Source organism: Tiliqua scincoides, chromosome 13 (assembly GCF_035046505.1).
Source record: "Tiliqua scincoides isolate rTilSci1 chromosome 13, rTilSci1.hap2, whole genome shotgun sequence".
In the NCBI taxonomy this organism is placed as follows: Eukaryota; Metazoa; Chordata; class Lepidosauria; order Squamata; family Scincidae; genus Tiliqua; species Tiliqua scincoides.
In genome coordinates this window covers 9,183,420-9,200,690 of record NC_089833.1, presented here as the reverse complement: position 1 = coordinate 9,200,690, position 17,271 = coordinate 9,183,420, and the positions used below count along the sequence as shown (strand labels likewise).

The 17,271-nt window shown below is 47.7% G+C and overlaps 2 protein-coding genes across 5 annotated transcripts in view; one reads left to right on the top strand and one right to left on the bottom strand.

Moving 5' to 3' along the window:
• IFT140 (intraflagellar transport 140) overlaps positions 1–4,641 on the top strand; it is an 89,387-nt gene extending 84,746 nt beyond the window's left edge. For both annotated transcript variants that reach the window (XM_066640455.1, XM_066640454.1), the window contains 6 exons: positions 219–401; positions 1,269–1,475; positions 1,781–1,993; positions 2,070–2,236; positions 2,557–2,698; positions 4,222–4,641. In XM_066640455.1, coding sequence (XP_066496552.1) covers positions 219–401; positions 1,269–1,475; positions 1,781–1,993; positions 2,070–2,236; positions 2,557–2,698; positions 4,222–4,425 — 1,116 coding nt within the window. In that variant the 3' untranslated portion in view covers positions 4,426–4,641. The remainder of the gene's footprint in view (positions 1–218; positions 402–1,268; positions 1,476–1,780; positions 1,994–2,069; positions 2,237–2,556; positions 2,699–4,221) is intronic.
• Positions 4,642–5,005: 364 nt separating this feature from the next.
• The window catches only part of TELO2 (telomere maintenance 2), a 28,564-nt gene continuing 16,298 nt past the window's right edge, over positions 5,006–17,271 (bottom strand). For all 3 annotated transcript variants that reach the window (XM_066640451.1, XM_066640452.1, XM_066640453.1), the window contains 8 exons: positions 16,711–16,827; positions 15,622–15,693; positions 15,056–15,226; positions 13,752–13,843; positions 11,741–11,840; positions 11,347–11,411; positions 10,174–10,289; positions 5,006–5,956 (listed from right to left, as the gene is read on the bottom strand). In XM_066640451.1, the coding sequence (XP_066496548.1) occupies positions 5,853–5,956; positions 10,174–10,289; positions 11,347–11,411; positions 11,741–11,840; positions 13,752–13,843; positions 15,056–15,226; positions 15,622–15,693; positions 16,711–16,827 (837 nt within the window). In that variant the 3' untranslated portion in view covers positions 5,006–5,852. The remainder of the gene's footprint in view (positions 5,957–10,173; positions 10,290–11,346; positions 11,412–11,740; positions 11,841–13,751; positions 13,844–15,055; positions 15,227–15,621; positions 15,694–16,710; positions 16,828–17,271) is intronic.

Below are 17,271 nucleotides of genomic sequence, written 5' to 3'. Positions count from 1 at the left end.
TGCCGTGCATGTTTAAGGCCCTGAGTTCATCCTGGCATCGACTGGTAAAGCCCCTGCCTGAAATCCTGGAGAGCAACTGCCAGTCAGCATTGCCAGAACTAAACCACCTGTGGTCAGATGCAGCATAAGTCGGTTTCCTGTGTAGCCTGTCAGGGGACACATAAGGCGATTGGCACAGTCACTGTGTGGAAACCGATGCTCTCTTTCTGTTTTTATAGGCAGGGCATTTGTCGAAGGCCTTGGAGTTGGCCTTTGCCACACAGCAGTTTGCTGCTCTGCAGCTCATAGCCGAGGATTTGGACGAGAAATCAGACCCAGCGCTGCTCGCCCGTTGCTCTGACTTCTTCATTGAGCACGCCCAGTATGAGAAGGCTGTCGAACTCTTGCTGGCCGCCAAGAAGGTAACACATACGTCACATTTCAGAAAATGGCACTGGCCCCCTCGTTCTCTCCTGGCAGTTCCTAACCTGGATGAATGTTTTGCATTTTTTATCAGGAACCTTCTCAGAAGCATTTTCAGATTAAGCGTGTTGTTTATATGTGCTTTGGACAAAACTTTGCTCATGCAACTAGAATGGTTAAAAGGTTGTTAAACGGTGTGTGTTTGCCCCTCTTCTGACCACAATAACGAACATTTCTGAAAATGGAATGTCATTCCATGTTTATGTTACATGTCAATTAGCCCAGAACATTGTCACAGTCATTAAATCGTTGCTCCACCCTTTGCATACCTGATGGGGGGAAAAAAATTTCACCCATTTTCTTGCGGAAAAGACTGAGGACCCAAAGGGTGTTTGAAGTGTACCCGACAGCAACTGACCACTTGTGGCCTGGCTGTGAATCCCCCTTCATGTCCTCAATCACCCAAGTCAGCTGTGCTGTCAGGACTGCAGGAAGATCTGCAGTGTCCATCTGTGACAAAAGCTTGCCTGAATCCCATTCCAGCTCCCCTATTACCTTTGCCCTTTGCATGGTGTAAGAAGCTTCTGCTACAACTGTGGCAGGTGAAATGTGAAGGTCCTCTGTAATATCTAATGGAGGAAGGAGACCATGACAATGCTCAAAGTCATCCTTCATCAGACAAGGAACCTGATAGTTACGAGTTAAATATAGGGAAGGCAGTTTTGTGTGTTGCGCATGTAGAACCCTCAATTTCAGAGGTGGAAAGTGCTCTTGCACTCACTGGGAGAAAGGAAGGGTAAACATTCATTAAATAAATAAGTAGGAGCTTATTCTGCGTGCCTTTTTTGTCCTCTTCCCTGCCTCAGTACCACGACGCCTTGCAGCTTTGCCTGGCGCAGAATCTCACTATCACCGAGGAGCTGGCTGAGAAGATGACCATTTCCAAGGACTCCAAGGAGCTCTCCGAAGACTCCCGGCGGGAACTCCTGGAGCAGATAGCCGACTGCTGCATGCGGCAGGGCAACTACCACATGGCCACCAAGAAGTACACCCAAGCAGGGAACAAGCTGAAAGTGAGTGAGCACAGGCACCGAGAACACTCTCGCCTTGGTTGCTCGAAGGGGCCAGGCAGCAAAACGCATGGACCCTGCCAGTCTTAATGGATACAGCAACCCTTTTGCTATTTATTTATTTAAACATTTTTTCCTTGCTTCTCCCCTCCGCGTTTGGGGCTGGAAAATGTTTTTGTGGAAGCCTAAAAGAGTACCAGGTGGCTGCTTGGGAACTGTGTGGGCCTTTCTCTTCTGCCACAGCCTGGTTTGCTGGTCGCATTTGCCTGTGGCTCACAGCAGCATCTGCTTTGCCCATCCCTTTACAGGCAATGAGAGCTTTGCTGAAGTCAGGAGATACAGAGAAGATTGTGTTCTTTGCGGGAGTTTCCAGGCAGAGGGAGATTTACATCATGGCTGCCAACTACCTCCAGTCCCTGGACTGGCGCAAAGACCCAGAGATTATGAAGAATATCATCAGCTTCTACACCAAAGGCCGGGCCCTGGACCTCTTAGCTGGCTTTTATGATGCCTGTGCTCAGGTGGGTTGGCTGTCCTCACCATTTGCTTTTCCCAAGGGGAGCAACAGAAGCTCAGTGCATTTCTCTGCCCCTGCAGGTAGAAGTGGATGAGTATCAGAACTATGAGAAGGCCCTGGGAGCCCTGACTGAGGCCTACAAGTGCCTGTCCAAGGCAAAGACACGGAGTGCTGTTGAGCAAGAGAGCAAACTGGCACTCCTGCACGGCAAGATGGCATTGGTGAAGAGGTTTATCCAGGCACGGAGGTGAGCAGAAGTAGCTGGGACATGCATCTGTTTGGATGCTACTTCTGCCTTCCTGGGAGCATCCTGGCTGCTCCTGGGCTTGCTTTGGATGTAGTTGAAGAGGAATGGGTATCGGGTGTGTCAGCACAGTCCAGACCCCCCCCCCCAACAACAGAGTCTGTGTTCTAGCTGCAAGGTTAATTCCCAGTCAGCATCACTGATGTTCCCCTTGCACAGTGTTCTGCTCCTTGAGGCTGCAGCCCTGGGCACATGGAGAAAAAAAACACAGGATCACAGCTCTTCCCACAGCTACAAGAGTCTGATCTGTTTCTCCTTACTAGGCTCTACTCTGATGATCCCAAAGAGGCAGCAAGGCAATGTGAGCTGCTCCTTGGCGAGTCAGACCTGGACAGCGCCATCCGGCCAGGGGATGTCCTGGGCTTTTTGGTAGAACATCACCTTCAGCTGCAGGAATTCCAGATGGTGAGTGATTTGGGCCTCTCTGGTGTTCTGTATATTAAAAAAAGTTTCTTTGCTTCGTCTCGGAGTCAACCAGTATACATGGCCCAGTTGTTCTGAGTTTGCGCTTCCTCAGATAGTAATGGAGGTTGGGAGGATTTTATCATTGAATGCTTCAAAACTATGTCTAAAGGAGCTCCCTGTCTGTAGAAAGCAAGCATTGCAGAGACTTGGCTTGTAACTGATGTACTCGTCATCTATATTCACTAAGTGCAGGGGACATATTCAAACATGCCAATCTCCCAACTGCATTCTTAAGTGCCTTTTTTTTTTTTTAATGATAGGAACATCATTGGCTCCAAATGTTTATGTAGGTGGATGTCAGAGGCACTGGTGCCAAACATTATTTGTAAACTGATTCACAAAACAATGGGGGAGTGCTTCTCCACAGTGTCCCTGTACCTCTTCCAAGCACCTGGTGGATGGGACGGGGGGAGAGGAGGAAAGCAGAGGAAACAGTAACATTGAGCCATCTGGAGACAGGGATGATTCATTTGCTTAGAGCAGGAAGCGTCAGGATGGGCCAGGGTAAAAGCAAGGGGACAGAATGACAGGCCCTGGGTAAAAACGGAACTGTTGTTCTGGAACAGCCAGGTGCTTTCCAGGCAGTGGCGTCCAAGCAAGAAAGGGCTGCAGCAAAAAGATTGTTTCTAGTGGCACAGCCATCCTCCAGGTAGCTGGCACAGGGCTACAAACCGCCCTGCAAAAGCTTGTTTCTTTATGAATCCAGAGGAATCACAGAGGAGCGAATCGCAGTATTTAAATGACTGAACAGCCCATCCCTGAGCTTTTAATGCTAGTAATTCAGATTCCTGAATTCTGGGAAGGGACATGAATCTTATATTTTATGTAGTGGGAGCCATTTCTGTGGCAAAGGAGAGGAAGTGCTATATCACTTGACACCTCTGCCGTTGGGAACGCAATGCCAGAACCAGAAGAAATGGCTTCCCAAAGGTTAACTCCAATCCCAGTCATCGGCGAGGCCTGAAGACCTTTTTGTTTAAACAAGCCTTCTGAGTTCATGGCCTTTTTAAACAGCTTTTCTATATCTTTTAGCCAACAGTCAACAAAACCTTTATTAGGCATAAACATTTGATAGGTGAGAACTCTGTACCTTTATCTTTTAGTATTTTTACAGGCCTGATTCCTCTATGATTTGCTGCATTTTGCTCTTTTTATCTGACTACTGTTTTTATGGGTATTTGTTAATGTGTTTTAATATGTTTTTATTTGCGGTTAAATTATGTTTTTAATCTGTTTTTAATATGTTGTAAGCCGCCCTGGGTCCCTTCGGGGAGAAGGGCGGGATATAAATAAAGTTAATAAGAATAATAATATTATTATTATTGCTGTTCAAGTTTGGGACACCTGGTCAGTGTCAACCCCATCCAAATGCAGATCTCTAAGGTTGCTTTACCAGTCTTCTCAACTGGGATGTAGAGTAGCCCTAAGCTGTGACGCATCTGTGTCTTCCCCCCCCCCCCAAGGCCTATCGGTACCTGGAGGAAATGAGGAAGAAAATACCCTGCGTGAACCTCAACTACTACCTGAGCCAACAGACCGTTGAAGCAGTTCACAGAGGACTGGGCATTCCTCTAAGCAGAAACGCAGCCTCGCAAAGAATGCGTCACAACAGCATGGAGGACAAGGAGACGGAGGAGGAAGTAGCTGATGAAGCAGAGATTTCCTAAGCAGAGCCCCTGTTTAAGAAACAGTACTGCTCTTTTTTGGGGGGCACTGCTGGAAGAAATTTGGGGGGGCTGGTTCTAGTTTTACTAGGGGCAAACAAGCCAAACCCTTGACCTGCCTTTAACCCGGCACAGTCTGAATGCTGAGGTTTTGAGCATCTCAGACAGATGGATGGACATAAGTAGATTCTGATATTTAGAGGGAGAAAAAAAATTCCATGTTCAGATATATTTTAATACCTTTATTAAATTTTTTAGTAATACAAAAGTCTTGAGTCTTGTGGTACATTCTGCTATGGGAGGGGTTGATCAAGGGTGGTATCAGTCAAGGCTAGGAATGATGTAGGCTTCATTATTCCACGCCTGCAAAGCTAGCTGGATAGAAGTAGCATGTGCTTCTTTCTTCCGCCCTGGGCCACGTCACAGCGAGTGGGGTATCCAACACGTATCATCAGCGCAAGCTGATTCTGATGTCTTGCACACACACCACCATAGAATACAGCATGGGAAATACAGATAAATCAGATACCCCACACAGCAGCCCCCAGTTGTGTGATCATTTTAAACTGGCTTGGAAATGCTGCAGACCTGACCAGGCCATTAAGAATTCCTGCTGCACAGACATTGGCCCATGCTGTGGGCTATACTGTTCACCCTGCAGCTGCCAGGTTTCCATTCGTGAATGATTTGGTACAGTTCCAATTGTACCTCACTGAGCCCCCTGCCTTTGGCAAAACCGGTACTGCTTCGGTTTGTGACAGGGTACAGCTCTCTTATGTCAATGCATTTCCTCAGCCAAAATGCTAAAAGCAGTGGGAAGATTTCATGGAGGAAAGCCATGATAACCTGGAGCAGATTGCTTTTCAATACAGGCATCAAGATGCTTCTGGCTTGGATTCTGGCTCCAGAAGTTACTCAGAGAATATCTAACCACAGAGTCTCTTAGTTTTACTGCTGAAATATGTACTACATCAGTTTCACTTTTCAGGTACCCTTCACGGCATACAGGCTAGTTCATAACCAATTCAGAAATTATAGTTCTCCTACCCATACTTTGATTATTGGCTTGTATAGCAGAACCAGTACATTCCACAGATGTTGCCAGCCAATATTACTGAATGCCCAGTAAGGACACTGGGCTTGTGCTATGGTTCTGTGAGCTGCTGTCTTCAAGCCTGCCAAGACCATAAAGAACACAACAGAGGTGCGAACATGTGAACACTGGCAGCCCTTACATTTTCCATCTAGCGTTCGCACAGCCCGTGGTCTTCGCGATCAAGCCCAGATGTTAAGCCAATTCCTTAGCTCGAGTTGAAGCTCGGTGCCTTTCTTCCCATTCCTTCAAACAGGGAACTGGTGGTCAAAGATCCTGAACCTGCAACTGGTCAGAGGGCAGAGACAGGGCACCTCAATGGCCCAACTCTCCTCTGCTAGCACGGAGCTGCTTCAAGTTTCTTTTTCAGGTTCTCCATCAGGAGCAGATTCTGCAGTGCCAGACTTCGGCAGTCACCATCTGGGTCCTTCTCTGTAACATCTGCAGAAAAGAGGAAGAGGCAGGCGGGAGGGTGAAAAAATGGCTCGAGGAAATTCCTGTAAAGCACGAGCTGAACTGTCAAGTGTAAAGGAACAATCAAAGGAAGTTATCCTCTCCCGCTATTCAGCTTGTTTGATTTTAGACCAAACTGTATTTAGCAACACATCTTTTTACAAAGCATTGTTCCAGTGTGACGAAAACGCCGCTGTTTGTGCTTCTAACACAAGGGCGCCCAAAGTTTTTGGCAGGAGAGCCACATCATCTCTCTGACACTGCATTGGGGGCCGGGGGGGGGAGAATTAATTTACATTTAAAATCTGAATAAATTTACATAAGTTTACATAAATGAATATATTAATGAATGAATACCTCAAGGCCTATAAAAGACCTTGCACAAAGCAAGGCTGACCTTTCCTTTGCTGCTGCTACTACTGCATCACAGACGTGAAACAAGAAGCAGTGGAAGAAACCCGCATCCCACAGCTCACGTGAGAGGTCAAACAGTCACTCACGGTGAGAGCAGTTGTGTCTGGCCAGTGTCTCATTGGAGACTGTGGGCTCCCTGAGGGCCGCATTGAGAGGCCTCGAGGGCCGCAAGTGGCCCCAGGGCCGGGGTTTGGGCACCCCTGTTCTAACACATAGAAGCTCCTCTTTTTCCTCTAACCCAGCGGTTCCGAAAGAGTGTCACAGTGCCCTGGGGCGCTATGGCACATTCACAGGAGATCCCAGTGACCCCTCCTACCGGCTCTCCTGGGGCCCATCATCTTGGATCATGCAGAATCTTGCAGGATCCAAGATGGCACCACGCACCTGAACTGGGAAGGCTGTAGGGGCGCCATGAGCCCTGGTAAGTTCAGGAACTACTGCGATAGCCACAGGACTGAGTAAAGATTTGTCTGGGGGGGGGATATATACAGTGACTGAGGGGCACTGGAAACAGCCTTTTTTCAGATTCTAGTTTAACCTTCCAGGAAGTTTTTTTCTCAGTTTGAAATGGGGGAAAAAAATGGCTTCTTTCCCCTCACACCTCAACGGTGCCCACAGTTTGCAACTGGTGAATTCTGCACATCTCTGCAAAGCTATTGAGACATGCCACTTATGGGAGCAAAGAAGCAGGCTTTCCAAGCAGCCCTCACATCTTTATTCGGCCCAGCATAGCCTCTTTCCCAGCAATTCTTGCTGGTGTCTGCCTTGCGTTTCTTTCTAGGCTACGAGCCTCTTTGGGGCAGGGAACCATCTCTTTTTTTTTTTTTTCCTACTGCAAACCGCTTGGATAATTTTTATTTTTATTTTTGCTTAAAAAGCATTATTCTTAATGTCATCTGCCCTCAGCCACAGTGCAATGAAATCAGAAGTGGGCAATATGCCAGTAACAAGCAGATCATGGAAAAGAACCATTAAAAGGAACTTTTGCATGCTGAGTTTCATAACAAGCTTTCACTTTGTCTGATGGGGCAGAAATCAGTCTCGCAACACAGAGAGAAAAGCGCACATTTGAGGTGATGCTTAAGCCACTGCCCACTTTCTCCCTTAAGAGTGCTGATGTCTGCCATGCAGGACGTCCACAGCACGTTGATGAGACTTGACTACTACTTTTTGGCAATGTTCCTGTGCCTTAAACAGCTGTGTGCTAAGAAGAAACTCAGCTGCTGAATCTTGTCCCAGCTTCCAGCTGCTGTGAGGTCCCACCTGTTCCATTTTGGCTAGTCAGGCAGCTGTTAACAGGAGCCCTGCCAGATAAACAGCTTGGTAACCCTACTTCTAACAAGCTCGAGGGGAAATCAGGATGCACTCAGAGCGAGGGGGGGGGATGAGACGAAAAAGTGGCGAGCCTATGGGAGGATATCCTCTGCGCACAAGCTCGGAGCTCAATGTCCCGCATGGGTACATGACTCACTCAGCCCTGCTCTATTTATAAAATGACCAGAGTGTTTCAGCACTGTGACCCTTCTCTCAAAGTCCAGAGGAAAGCTGGCAAGCCGCAAACTAGCTGCCTCACTGCAAGAAAGACTCCTGGAAAACAGAAGCAATGGGCAGAGAGGCAACCAGAAGATGTAAGATCCAGGGATCAATACATCAGAAAATTATGGGACCACCTCCTGCTCCACTTTCTATGCTGTCAGCCTCTGGGCTCTTAGAAACCAGCTTGCCTTTTAAAATCTTTCCTGGCACTCTGGCTGCAAAGCTGCCTTCCATGTGCAATGCCAAACTTATTTCCATTTGAGACAATCACAAGTGAACAGAACACAAGTCTGCTTTCCAGATGTGCCCACAGGGAGAGAGGAAGCATCTCCTCCGATGTGGCTACAGAGAGCCATATCGTGACAAGACCATGGCACTCTTGCGCCGTTAAGTCCAGCCTCAAGGTTGCTGAGTGACAGGGATGGAGAGCGGGGAAAGTCCCTTCCTCCAGTCACACCGTGTCATGGGAACGGGGGAGTTGGTGGCCTCCATGGCAACCTCTTTCCCTTTTAAGGGCAGAGAGCAATGGCTGCCAGTGCAGGGATCAGAGACCGGCTGCCTCAGTGTCACTTCCTCTGCTGCCCCGTGGGAAGCCTGCATTCGGCATCAGGATGGTGAAGGAAACCAAGCAAAGGCAGGACAGCAGTGATGGGCAGGGAGTCGAGCTGACCCAGAGCACAAGCACACGGTGCTGTTTCCTTCTGCAGATTCCTAGTGGTTCACCTCTTCAGCGGCAAGACTGTGCAAGCCACAGCCAAAACTGCTCAGGGGTTCTTGGAACACACAGGAGACCTCAAAGACCCTCACCCTCTGGTGACCGGCTGTTTAAAACACCAGTCACAAAAGGCTGGGAAGAATAGCTCAGCCCAGATCACCACCTCCGTCCATTGGCTACTCCACCAAAGGAAATGGGCCCCTTCACACAACCAAACTAAGAATGCAAGATGTGATATAACTCCAGTGTAACAGTCCCACATGCCTGGCTTACAGCTCATCCCCATGTGATGAATCACAAAGCTGTCAACAGTGGGGCATGCAAGAATTCTTATGTTACCTTAAGAAACTTCCCTACTGAGTCAGCCCATTGGTCCCTCTAGGTCAGCAGTGTCTATATGCTGGCCAGCAGCAACTCTCCAGGAGATACTACCACATCTCTACATGCAAAGCTGGTGGCTCTACCATTAACCGCAGTCTCTCTCACCAGGAAGTGGTCATAACAGCAATATCTGCACAGATACATCTCAACCACCATTTTAATGCTCCTATTTTGTGAACAGTGGTTTCCTGCATATGCTTAAATGCTCCAAGATTATGCCTACTAAAGGTGCAAGCTACAAGTGCGGGCAGTTATCAGGACATGGTTTGCTCAAAGTCATAAGAACAAAAGAAAAGCCCTGCTGGATCAGGCCATAGGCCCATCTAGTCCAGCTTTCTGTATCTCACAGTGGCGCACCATATGCCTCAGGGAGCACACAAGACAACAAGAGACCTGCAAGGCTTCCTGGGAATTGTAGTTAAGAACATAAGAACAGCCCCACTGGATCAGGCCATAGGCCCATCTAGTCCAGCTTCCTGTATCTCACAGCGGCCCACCAAATGCCCCAGGGAGCACACCAGACAACAAGAGACCTGCATCCTGGTGCCCTCCCTTGCAGAGTGATAGGTGTCAGTCTGTGGAACTCCTTGCCACAGGATGCACATAAGAACATCAGAAGAGCCCCCGCTGGGTCAGGCCATAGGCCCATCTAGTCCAGCTTCCTGTATCTCACAGCGGCCCACCAAATGCCTCAGGGAGCACACAAAACAAGAGACCTGCAACCTGGTGCCCTCTCTTGCATCTGTCTGTCTTCGTAGGACAGTTATATGCTTACATTGGTGGGCAGCTTCATGCCTTGCCACAAAGCACAGAGGGGAAGCACCAATGGCACTTACTCTTTTCATACACCTAGGGGCACAGGAGACTACAAAACTTATGTAAACTCCATATCCAGAAACCAGTTGCTGGTCTCACTCCTGCAAAGTCCTTTCTGCAAGTGACAGCCAGATGCAAACAGAGAATGTAGAGCTTGTGCTTCTCTCACTCTACACTGTTTCCAAATCAGCACCTGTCTGAAACGAGGATGCACACCAAGGCTGTTTAGACATCTGCCCCTCTTCCTTTGCGCACACACCACCGAAGATTTGGCCTACACAGGCATTCACCACACAACCCTCTCCCCGCCCCCCAACACTTTACTCCCACAGTGTCTTCTCACCTGCCAGCCAGGCCTGGGTTTCTAGAAGCTCCTCTGTCATGTCCTCCAGAAGGTGCCTAGCAGGGACACTGAGGAGTGCGGAAGAGACAGAAGACAGCAGGCCCTGGCGCACGTATCTGGGGGCAGAAAGAAAAGGTCCTCATTAAATCTTCAGGCAGGCATCCTTTACTACCCAGCTGGTAGTCCACAGGATCTCGGCAGTACTGTGGACCCCAAAGGTGGGGGATCCTTTAAAAGGGATTATGAATATAAGGGCCAACATTTTTATTAATAATTCTGCCATTGTACGAATCGATGGCAAGACCATATCTTGATTATTGGTTCTAGTTCTGATTGCCACATTGCGGAGCTGCAAAAAGTGCAGAAAAGAGCAACCAAAATAATTTGTGGGCTGGGGCACTTCCTTTTTGAGAAAGGCTACAACATTGGGGGCTGAGGGGAGGACATGATTGAGACATAAAATTATGCATTGGATGAACTCCTTTAAAAAGGGAATTGGGCAGATTTATGGTGGAAAAGTTCGTAAGAGCCTCGCTGGATCAGACCATCGGCCTGTCTAATCCAGCTTCCTGTACCTCACAGTGGCCCCAGATGCCTCTGGAAGTATACAAAACTTGATACCTGTATCCTGTTGCTGTGCCCTTGCACCTAGCATTCAGGGACTCTAAAGCCAGGAGGTTGCATACAACCATTAAAACATGCGATGCCCTTTTCCTCTGTAAATCTAATCTCCTTTTAAAGACACCTAAGCCAGGTACCATCACAACGTCCTGTGGCAAGGAGTTCCACAGATCAAACACTCCTCTGGCTAAAAAAAAAAATGTATTTCCTTTTGTCTGTTCTCTCATCAGTCGGTTTTAGTGATTAGCACCTGATTCTGGTGCTGCGTGCGAAGGAAAAGAACTTCCTTCCGTCCAGTTCATCGCAGGCTGTAAGTCACGATGGCTGTGTGCAACCTCTGGGTTTTAGAGTTCCTGAATGTCGGGTGCAAGGCTGTGGCTACAGGATAGATGTATCCAATCTTGTGTGCTCCCAGAGGCATCTGGTGAGCCACTGTGAGGTTCAGGAAGCTGGACTAGATGGGCCCTTGGCCTGATCCAGCAGGCAACGTTCTTAGAGGAGGGCAGACAGTGAATGGGTTTAAAGCCAGCTAAAATGCTAATCGGAACTCACGTGTCTGTGTGGAAGCGGAGGGCCCAAACGAACTCCAGAAGTGCCTTCCCCATTGCAGTCGCTACCTGGAAGGGGAAATAAAAGCAGGATCTTAAGAAGATGCATTCAAAGTGACAAACGGTAACATTTTGATGCCTGAGCCAGAGCTCCAAACAGTGGACACTCACTGTCATGGGGAAACACAACAATAGCAATTTGCTGCCCTTTTATAGAGAACCCCAGATCTGTTGCTGGAAGGTGGGCCAACTCATCCTGGCCTCAGGTGTGAACTGGCAAGGAATGGGAACACAGGCTTATCCTGAACAGGATGTGCTACTCTTTACAGCGGGGGCTGAGAAGTTCTGGCGGCTGACACCCCAAATTCTGCAAGTGCAATAAATAAAAAAATCCTCACCGTAGTGTTGACAGCGAAGTACATCAGAATCGCAACGGTGTGCACCAGCCGGCCCAGTACCAGGTGATCACCTCCCAAAAGATCAAACGTGGTGAGTGGCCTGGAATGCAAAGAGGGAGGGAGGGAGGGACCATTCTGAGGAGCTGACTACCTCTTGAGTCAAGGGCTTTGAGCTTTTCGGCTGAGCTATGGAATATAACAGCGGAAGAGAACTAGACAACAAATGATAGGACAGCCATCTCCTGAATAACAGTGTTGAAAAACTTAGTTCCAAGACTTCAGAGAGCCTTGCTAGGAAGAGTTATGGGCAAAAAGTCATCTCACCACTGCATACACAGAGGGAGGGAGAGAGAGAGACACGTGTAGGTCTTTTTTCATGGTGCTCCTACACTGCAGAATCAGGGTAGACTAATGGGCTTCAAACTGCATTCTAGAGAACTTGCTCAAGTGTTCCTTGTCAGTCATGGGTAGACAAACAGCCCGGAAAAGACCCTCACCTAGGACTGCCAACCCTCTGGGATTTCCCTTAAGTCCTCAGGAATCAGCATTGGATGAATGGCAGCATCTTCGTTTGTTAGCAGCTAAATTGGACCTGCTGCGTTATCAGCTTCTCAAATTACCTTCAATTTCAGAAATACTGAGTTTGCTACAATATTGACATACAAGTACTGTTGCTTTAACAAATGATATTTACAGTCTTAGAGAAATATCGAATAAAGACCTAGAATGTCCTATTTTACATAGTCAATGGAAAAAAGCATTAACTACTATCTCTACAATATCTATAGATATTATAGAGAATCTTAAACTCCAATGGGTTCAGAAAAAAAAATCTGTTTTTAAAGTCTACTGGATGCCACCACAACTTTGTAGTAAAGGGGCTTCCTAAGGATTCTAGTTGTTGGCGTTGTGGTGAACCTGAAGTGTCATTTAGGCCTATGTTTTGATCTTGCTTAGTGATACAACCCTTTTGGGTAACCATTATTAGTTGTATTAATTGTACGAGCAATTAATTAATTGCTCGTATTACAGCAATTGCTATTTGTGGATGTGGATGTTCTTTTGAATTAATCTGCAGAATGGAAATTGACTCTTTATGCCCTCACTGTAGTTAAAAGACTCATATTGAAATGCTGGAAAGACAAGTGTTCACTATTCTTCAGTGGACTGAGGACCTTTTAACTCTGTCAGTCTTTGAATCAATATTTGAATTATAGAAGACAACTGTATACGGATATGCTTTTGGATATCGGGAAGCCATTTTGATATTTGGAAGTATTTTTGATATTTAGAAGTTTATGCATAGATTATTAATACCTATAGTATGGATGGCTATATTTACTGAATATATTATGCATACATTTTGACTCCCTTTTTCTTTAATTTCTTTTCCTTTTTCCTTTTGCTGCTTTGCATTGTTTTTGTATCATTGTTTTGTTGTCCACCAATAAAGAGGAAAGAAGGAATCGGCATCAATCAACAGTTTGTCAATTTTGCCATGGGGGTGTGTGGTTTCCTTATGAATGTGCACAGTTCAGAAGGAGAACTAGTGTCACACAACAGGCCTGAGAGCCACAACACTAGCAGGAAGAGCCTGGATGTTGCCCCAGTCTCTTGGGATGTGGGGAGGATATCTCAGTTTCTGACTCTGACTGGGCACAAGCTGGAAGGTGGGCATTGGAGATTTGCTACTCCTACAGGCAATAACTAACCTGCCTAGTGTTTAATTTAGTACAGGAGAAAGGATGTCAGAACTTAACAGATCATGGGAAGCTGCCTTCTCGTGCCTTGGTCAGCTTAGCTCAATGCTGACCGCGCAGCTGACCCAGCCATGAAGCAACTTGATGTGGTTTGTATCAGTAGCAGATGGCAGGAGAGTGAAGGAGCATCACTCATCTTCCACTGCCTCCCTTCAAGCTCCTGCAGTCTCAAGCAGCACCAATCCACTTCTCACTCATTGCTAGAGCCCCCTGTACCACCCACAGCGACCCAACGACACTTGCGGTCTTACCTGTCAAAGTTCTGAAGAAGCGGGAAGAAGAAATGGCCAGCCACTGGACCAAATTTGTTGGGAGCAAACACTGGCTCTGCTTGGGGCGGGCCCTGTTTCAGACAACAAGAAGGGAACAGCATGGAACCCCTCAGCAAGACCCCACTGCCTCAGGTGCACAGATGAAGCATACAACTGGAAAAGCTCAAAATACTGGATTCCCCTAAAGGTTTGTGAGCAGAATTGAGACAAGCATAAACGTGACCTCAAGGGGCTTGTGGACATGTTTGAGCTTCTGCAAGCGATTGAATTGTCGGTGTGCAAACTTTCTTGGAACATGCACAAAAAAGCATGACCTGGTTTCAGACTGAATACTGAGACACTTGTGTATCCCCCACTGTTTTAAGGTGTTCTTGCTTAGCAATTAGGATCTCTTGTGATTTCAATATAATTTATAGCAGCAAGATGGTCCCCAAATTGGAACAGGGTCACTGGGGGAGCAGGTGTGTTACCCTTCCCATCCCGTGCCATTTTCATAATTAAAGCCTACTCTCCAAAGCTGCCCTTTGCCCTGCAACAAGAAACTTACAGGTGCCCATATAGTAAGCTACATTTCCCCCATGCAGCAAGCTGCAGTCTTAGCCAAGGGGGAACGTTTTAATTGGAAAAATGGCACAGAAAGGTTAACACCCCCCCCTTCCCCTATGATTCCTCCCAACCCAGTTCTCCTGCTCTTCATCCCCTCTTTGTTTTCCCCACCTCTAAATACACGATGCCCTCAAGCATGTAGACACTACAGATTTCCACCCGTATTTGGATTGATAAAGATCTGCTTGCTTGCTAGATGCTTTTAAAAGGGGATTGGACAGATTCATGGAGGAAAAGTCCATCACTGGTTATGAACCATAATGGGTATGTGCAACCTCCTGGTTTTAGAAGTCGGCTGTCTCTGAATGCCAAGTGCAAGAGAGGGCACCAGGATGCAGGTCTCTTGTTGCCATGTGTGCTCCTGGAGACAACTGGTGGGCCACTATGAGATACAAGAACCTGGACTAGATGGGCCTTTGGCTTGATCCAGCTGGGCTCTTCTTATGTTCTTATGTAACCCCACAGCAGAATAAAATTGTGAGAAGTTTCCTTTTTTGTGGATCAGGATACCATCTTATTGGGTATCTCACACCAGACTAAAGTCCTGCTTTTTGAGCATTCACATTTGATTGTCTTTTTGGAGCTGCTCCTCCTTTCCTCCTCCTTGCCCCAACACACATCTGCTACATCTTGCCTTGGTTCAAGACAGTAGACAGCCTGGGAGCTCCTGAACTTACCTTTGCAAAACGTCGGGTCTTGCTTTTGATCCTTTCGTCCACAACTTTCCGCCAGTCCGGAGAGGAATTGTTACCGGACAGAAGCTGGACGCACGGGCGCTTGAGATTCGGGGGCTGCTGCTGTTTTGGAGTAATGGGCTGGGAGAGCTCCTGAGCTGCCATTGCCAGCGCCTTGGGTGAACAGAGAAGGTCTTTGAGATGATGGTCTGGAGAAGCAAAGCATTTGCCTTCCTGGTGAAGAGGGTGGCAGGAAAATGAAGGGGTTCTCACGTCTGATCAGGCCCCCGTAGCCATGTGTGTGATCATGACTACAACTCATTTTGCGTACTGGTGTAACACAGTGGTGAAAAGAGCAAGCTGTAGTGATAACCCCACCCCTTTCTGAGGTTGTGAGGAGCTTCATGTGCCCCATCAGACACATGCTTGTTTTTAAAAAGAAAAATCTTGAGCCTGAACACGCCGACATTGTAATGTGTAGTTTGGCTCTTCAACTGTACCCGTGCAATCTCGCACAAGGCACACTTATGTGGGGAAAGAAAGGGCAGCAGCAGACAGGAGCCACTTACATCCAGAATGTCCATGCGCTGACGGAGACTATAGTTCGGAGAGTAGAACTCAGAGGTCAGGTACCGGGCCACCTAGAAAACAGGAAGCAAAAGGAGTCCAGAGGTTTCTGTGCAGGCTTTTCTACCCTAAAAGAAGGCGAATGGCTCTGTTGATGCCCAGGCAACTAACCCACCATATAAAACCCAGAGGTTCTAAAAGTGAATTAAGGAGATACCGCCCTCCCCTTGAGCATTTGCCCTGGCCTCTCATTCAGAATAGCAGGTGCAAAAGCAAGACCTCTGCCTACTCCCTCTTCCGCAGCCAGGTGTAGGTCTAAGAACTGACCTCCTGGACTGGAGTGCCTATACGGGGTAGGGAATGGACCAAAAGAGACATGCTATACTCCATTTTCAGCCTCCCTTTTAGTCTTCATGCAAACCTTTGTCCCACCCCCAACCCTTCCACCTGTCTTGATAAAGTTCAACCCCCTAAAGTGCCTCCCTTCCTTACCCAGATTCCTATTCCCTCCTCCCACTTTGCTTTGGGTGTATTGTTAGCCTGCTTAGGGAGTGACTGTCCCACCTACCTGGTCTCTACTACCTGAGAGTAACAGAGGTCTGGAAGGGTGGGGCCGGCTGCCTCACCCTCCCAGACCTCCCACCTGCACTTTTAAGGGCAACCCCTAAGGATTTGGAGCAGGAGGTTTGCCCACTATGGACTCCTCCCATCTTGGCCTCCCCTAAGTCTTGGGTGGTGACAGCGTCAATTACTGCCTTAGCAGTTCAACCCCAGTTCAAAATGGGAGCAGGGAGGTGGGTGTTGTCGGCAGGACGCTGAGCCCTGTGCTCCATCATCCACTAATGGGGACTGCAGCAACTGCCATAACCACCTTTGAATCTTTATGGTGGGAGAACACAGTCTTTCTGCAGTCACCCCATTGCACTCCTGGCTGGAATCAACCCTTGCAGCAAAGGCCAGCTTCAACAGAGGGGAACCAGAAATCCAAGCACCTCCCTGCTCCCTAAGTGAGCCCTCTGCAGAACTGACAAGCAAGCCAAACTGCAGTTCCTTAACCTCTGCCATTGGTGTGCACAAGATGGGGAACTCACCGGGATGGGGTCTGTGACTGTGATGGCCACCAAAGCGCTCTGTCGCAGTCCCACAAAACCGTCTATGTAGCTCTTTTCTTCCAGGTGGAGCAGGACTTTGGCCACTTCCACACTCACCTGGGCAAAAGACCACAAGCAGAGATCACCTGCTGTTAGTCACAGAGTATTGGGGAAGAAAATGCAAACAGGGGAGAAAGGCTCATCAGAGACACAAGGGGAGGCAGACAGGACCTGTCCCACTTCTCTCTGTCCTGGATGTTTAGGGGTGAATTTACAGTTTCCCCCAGGCTCTGCTGCTGTTGTTCAGCTCATAGTTAGAACTCTGAAAAACTCAAGGGTTTAGGACCCCACATCTTTTTGGTTTGCCCCAATAACAGATACTACTAGATTGTCATGCAAGGATTATGTTTTGTAGGGCTTTCTTCTGGAATCCTATCTTGTATAGTGAACTCTCAAATAAACAGACTAATTGGGAGAAGGGGATGTCTGAAAGTCCATTAAATCAAAATACATTTATGAAAATGTGCAAAAGATACATGACATGCTTCTAAAGAAGTGGAC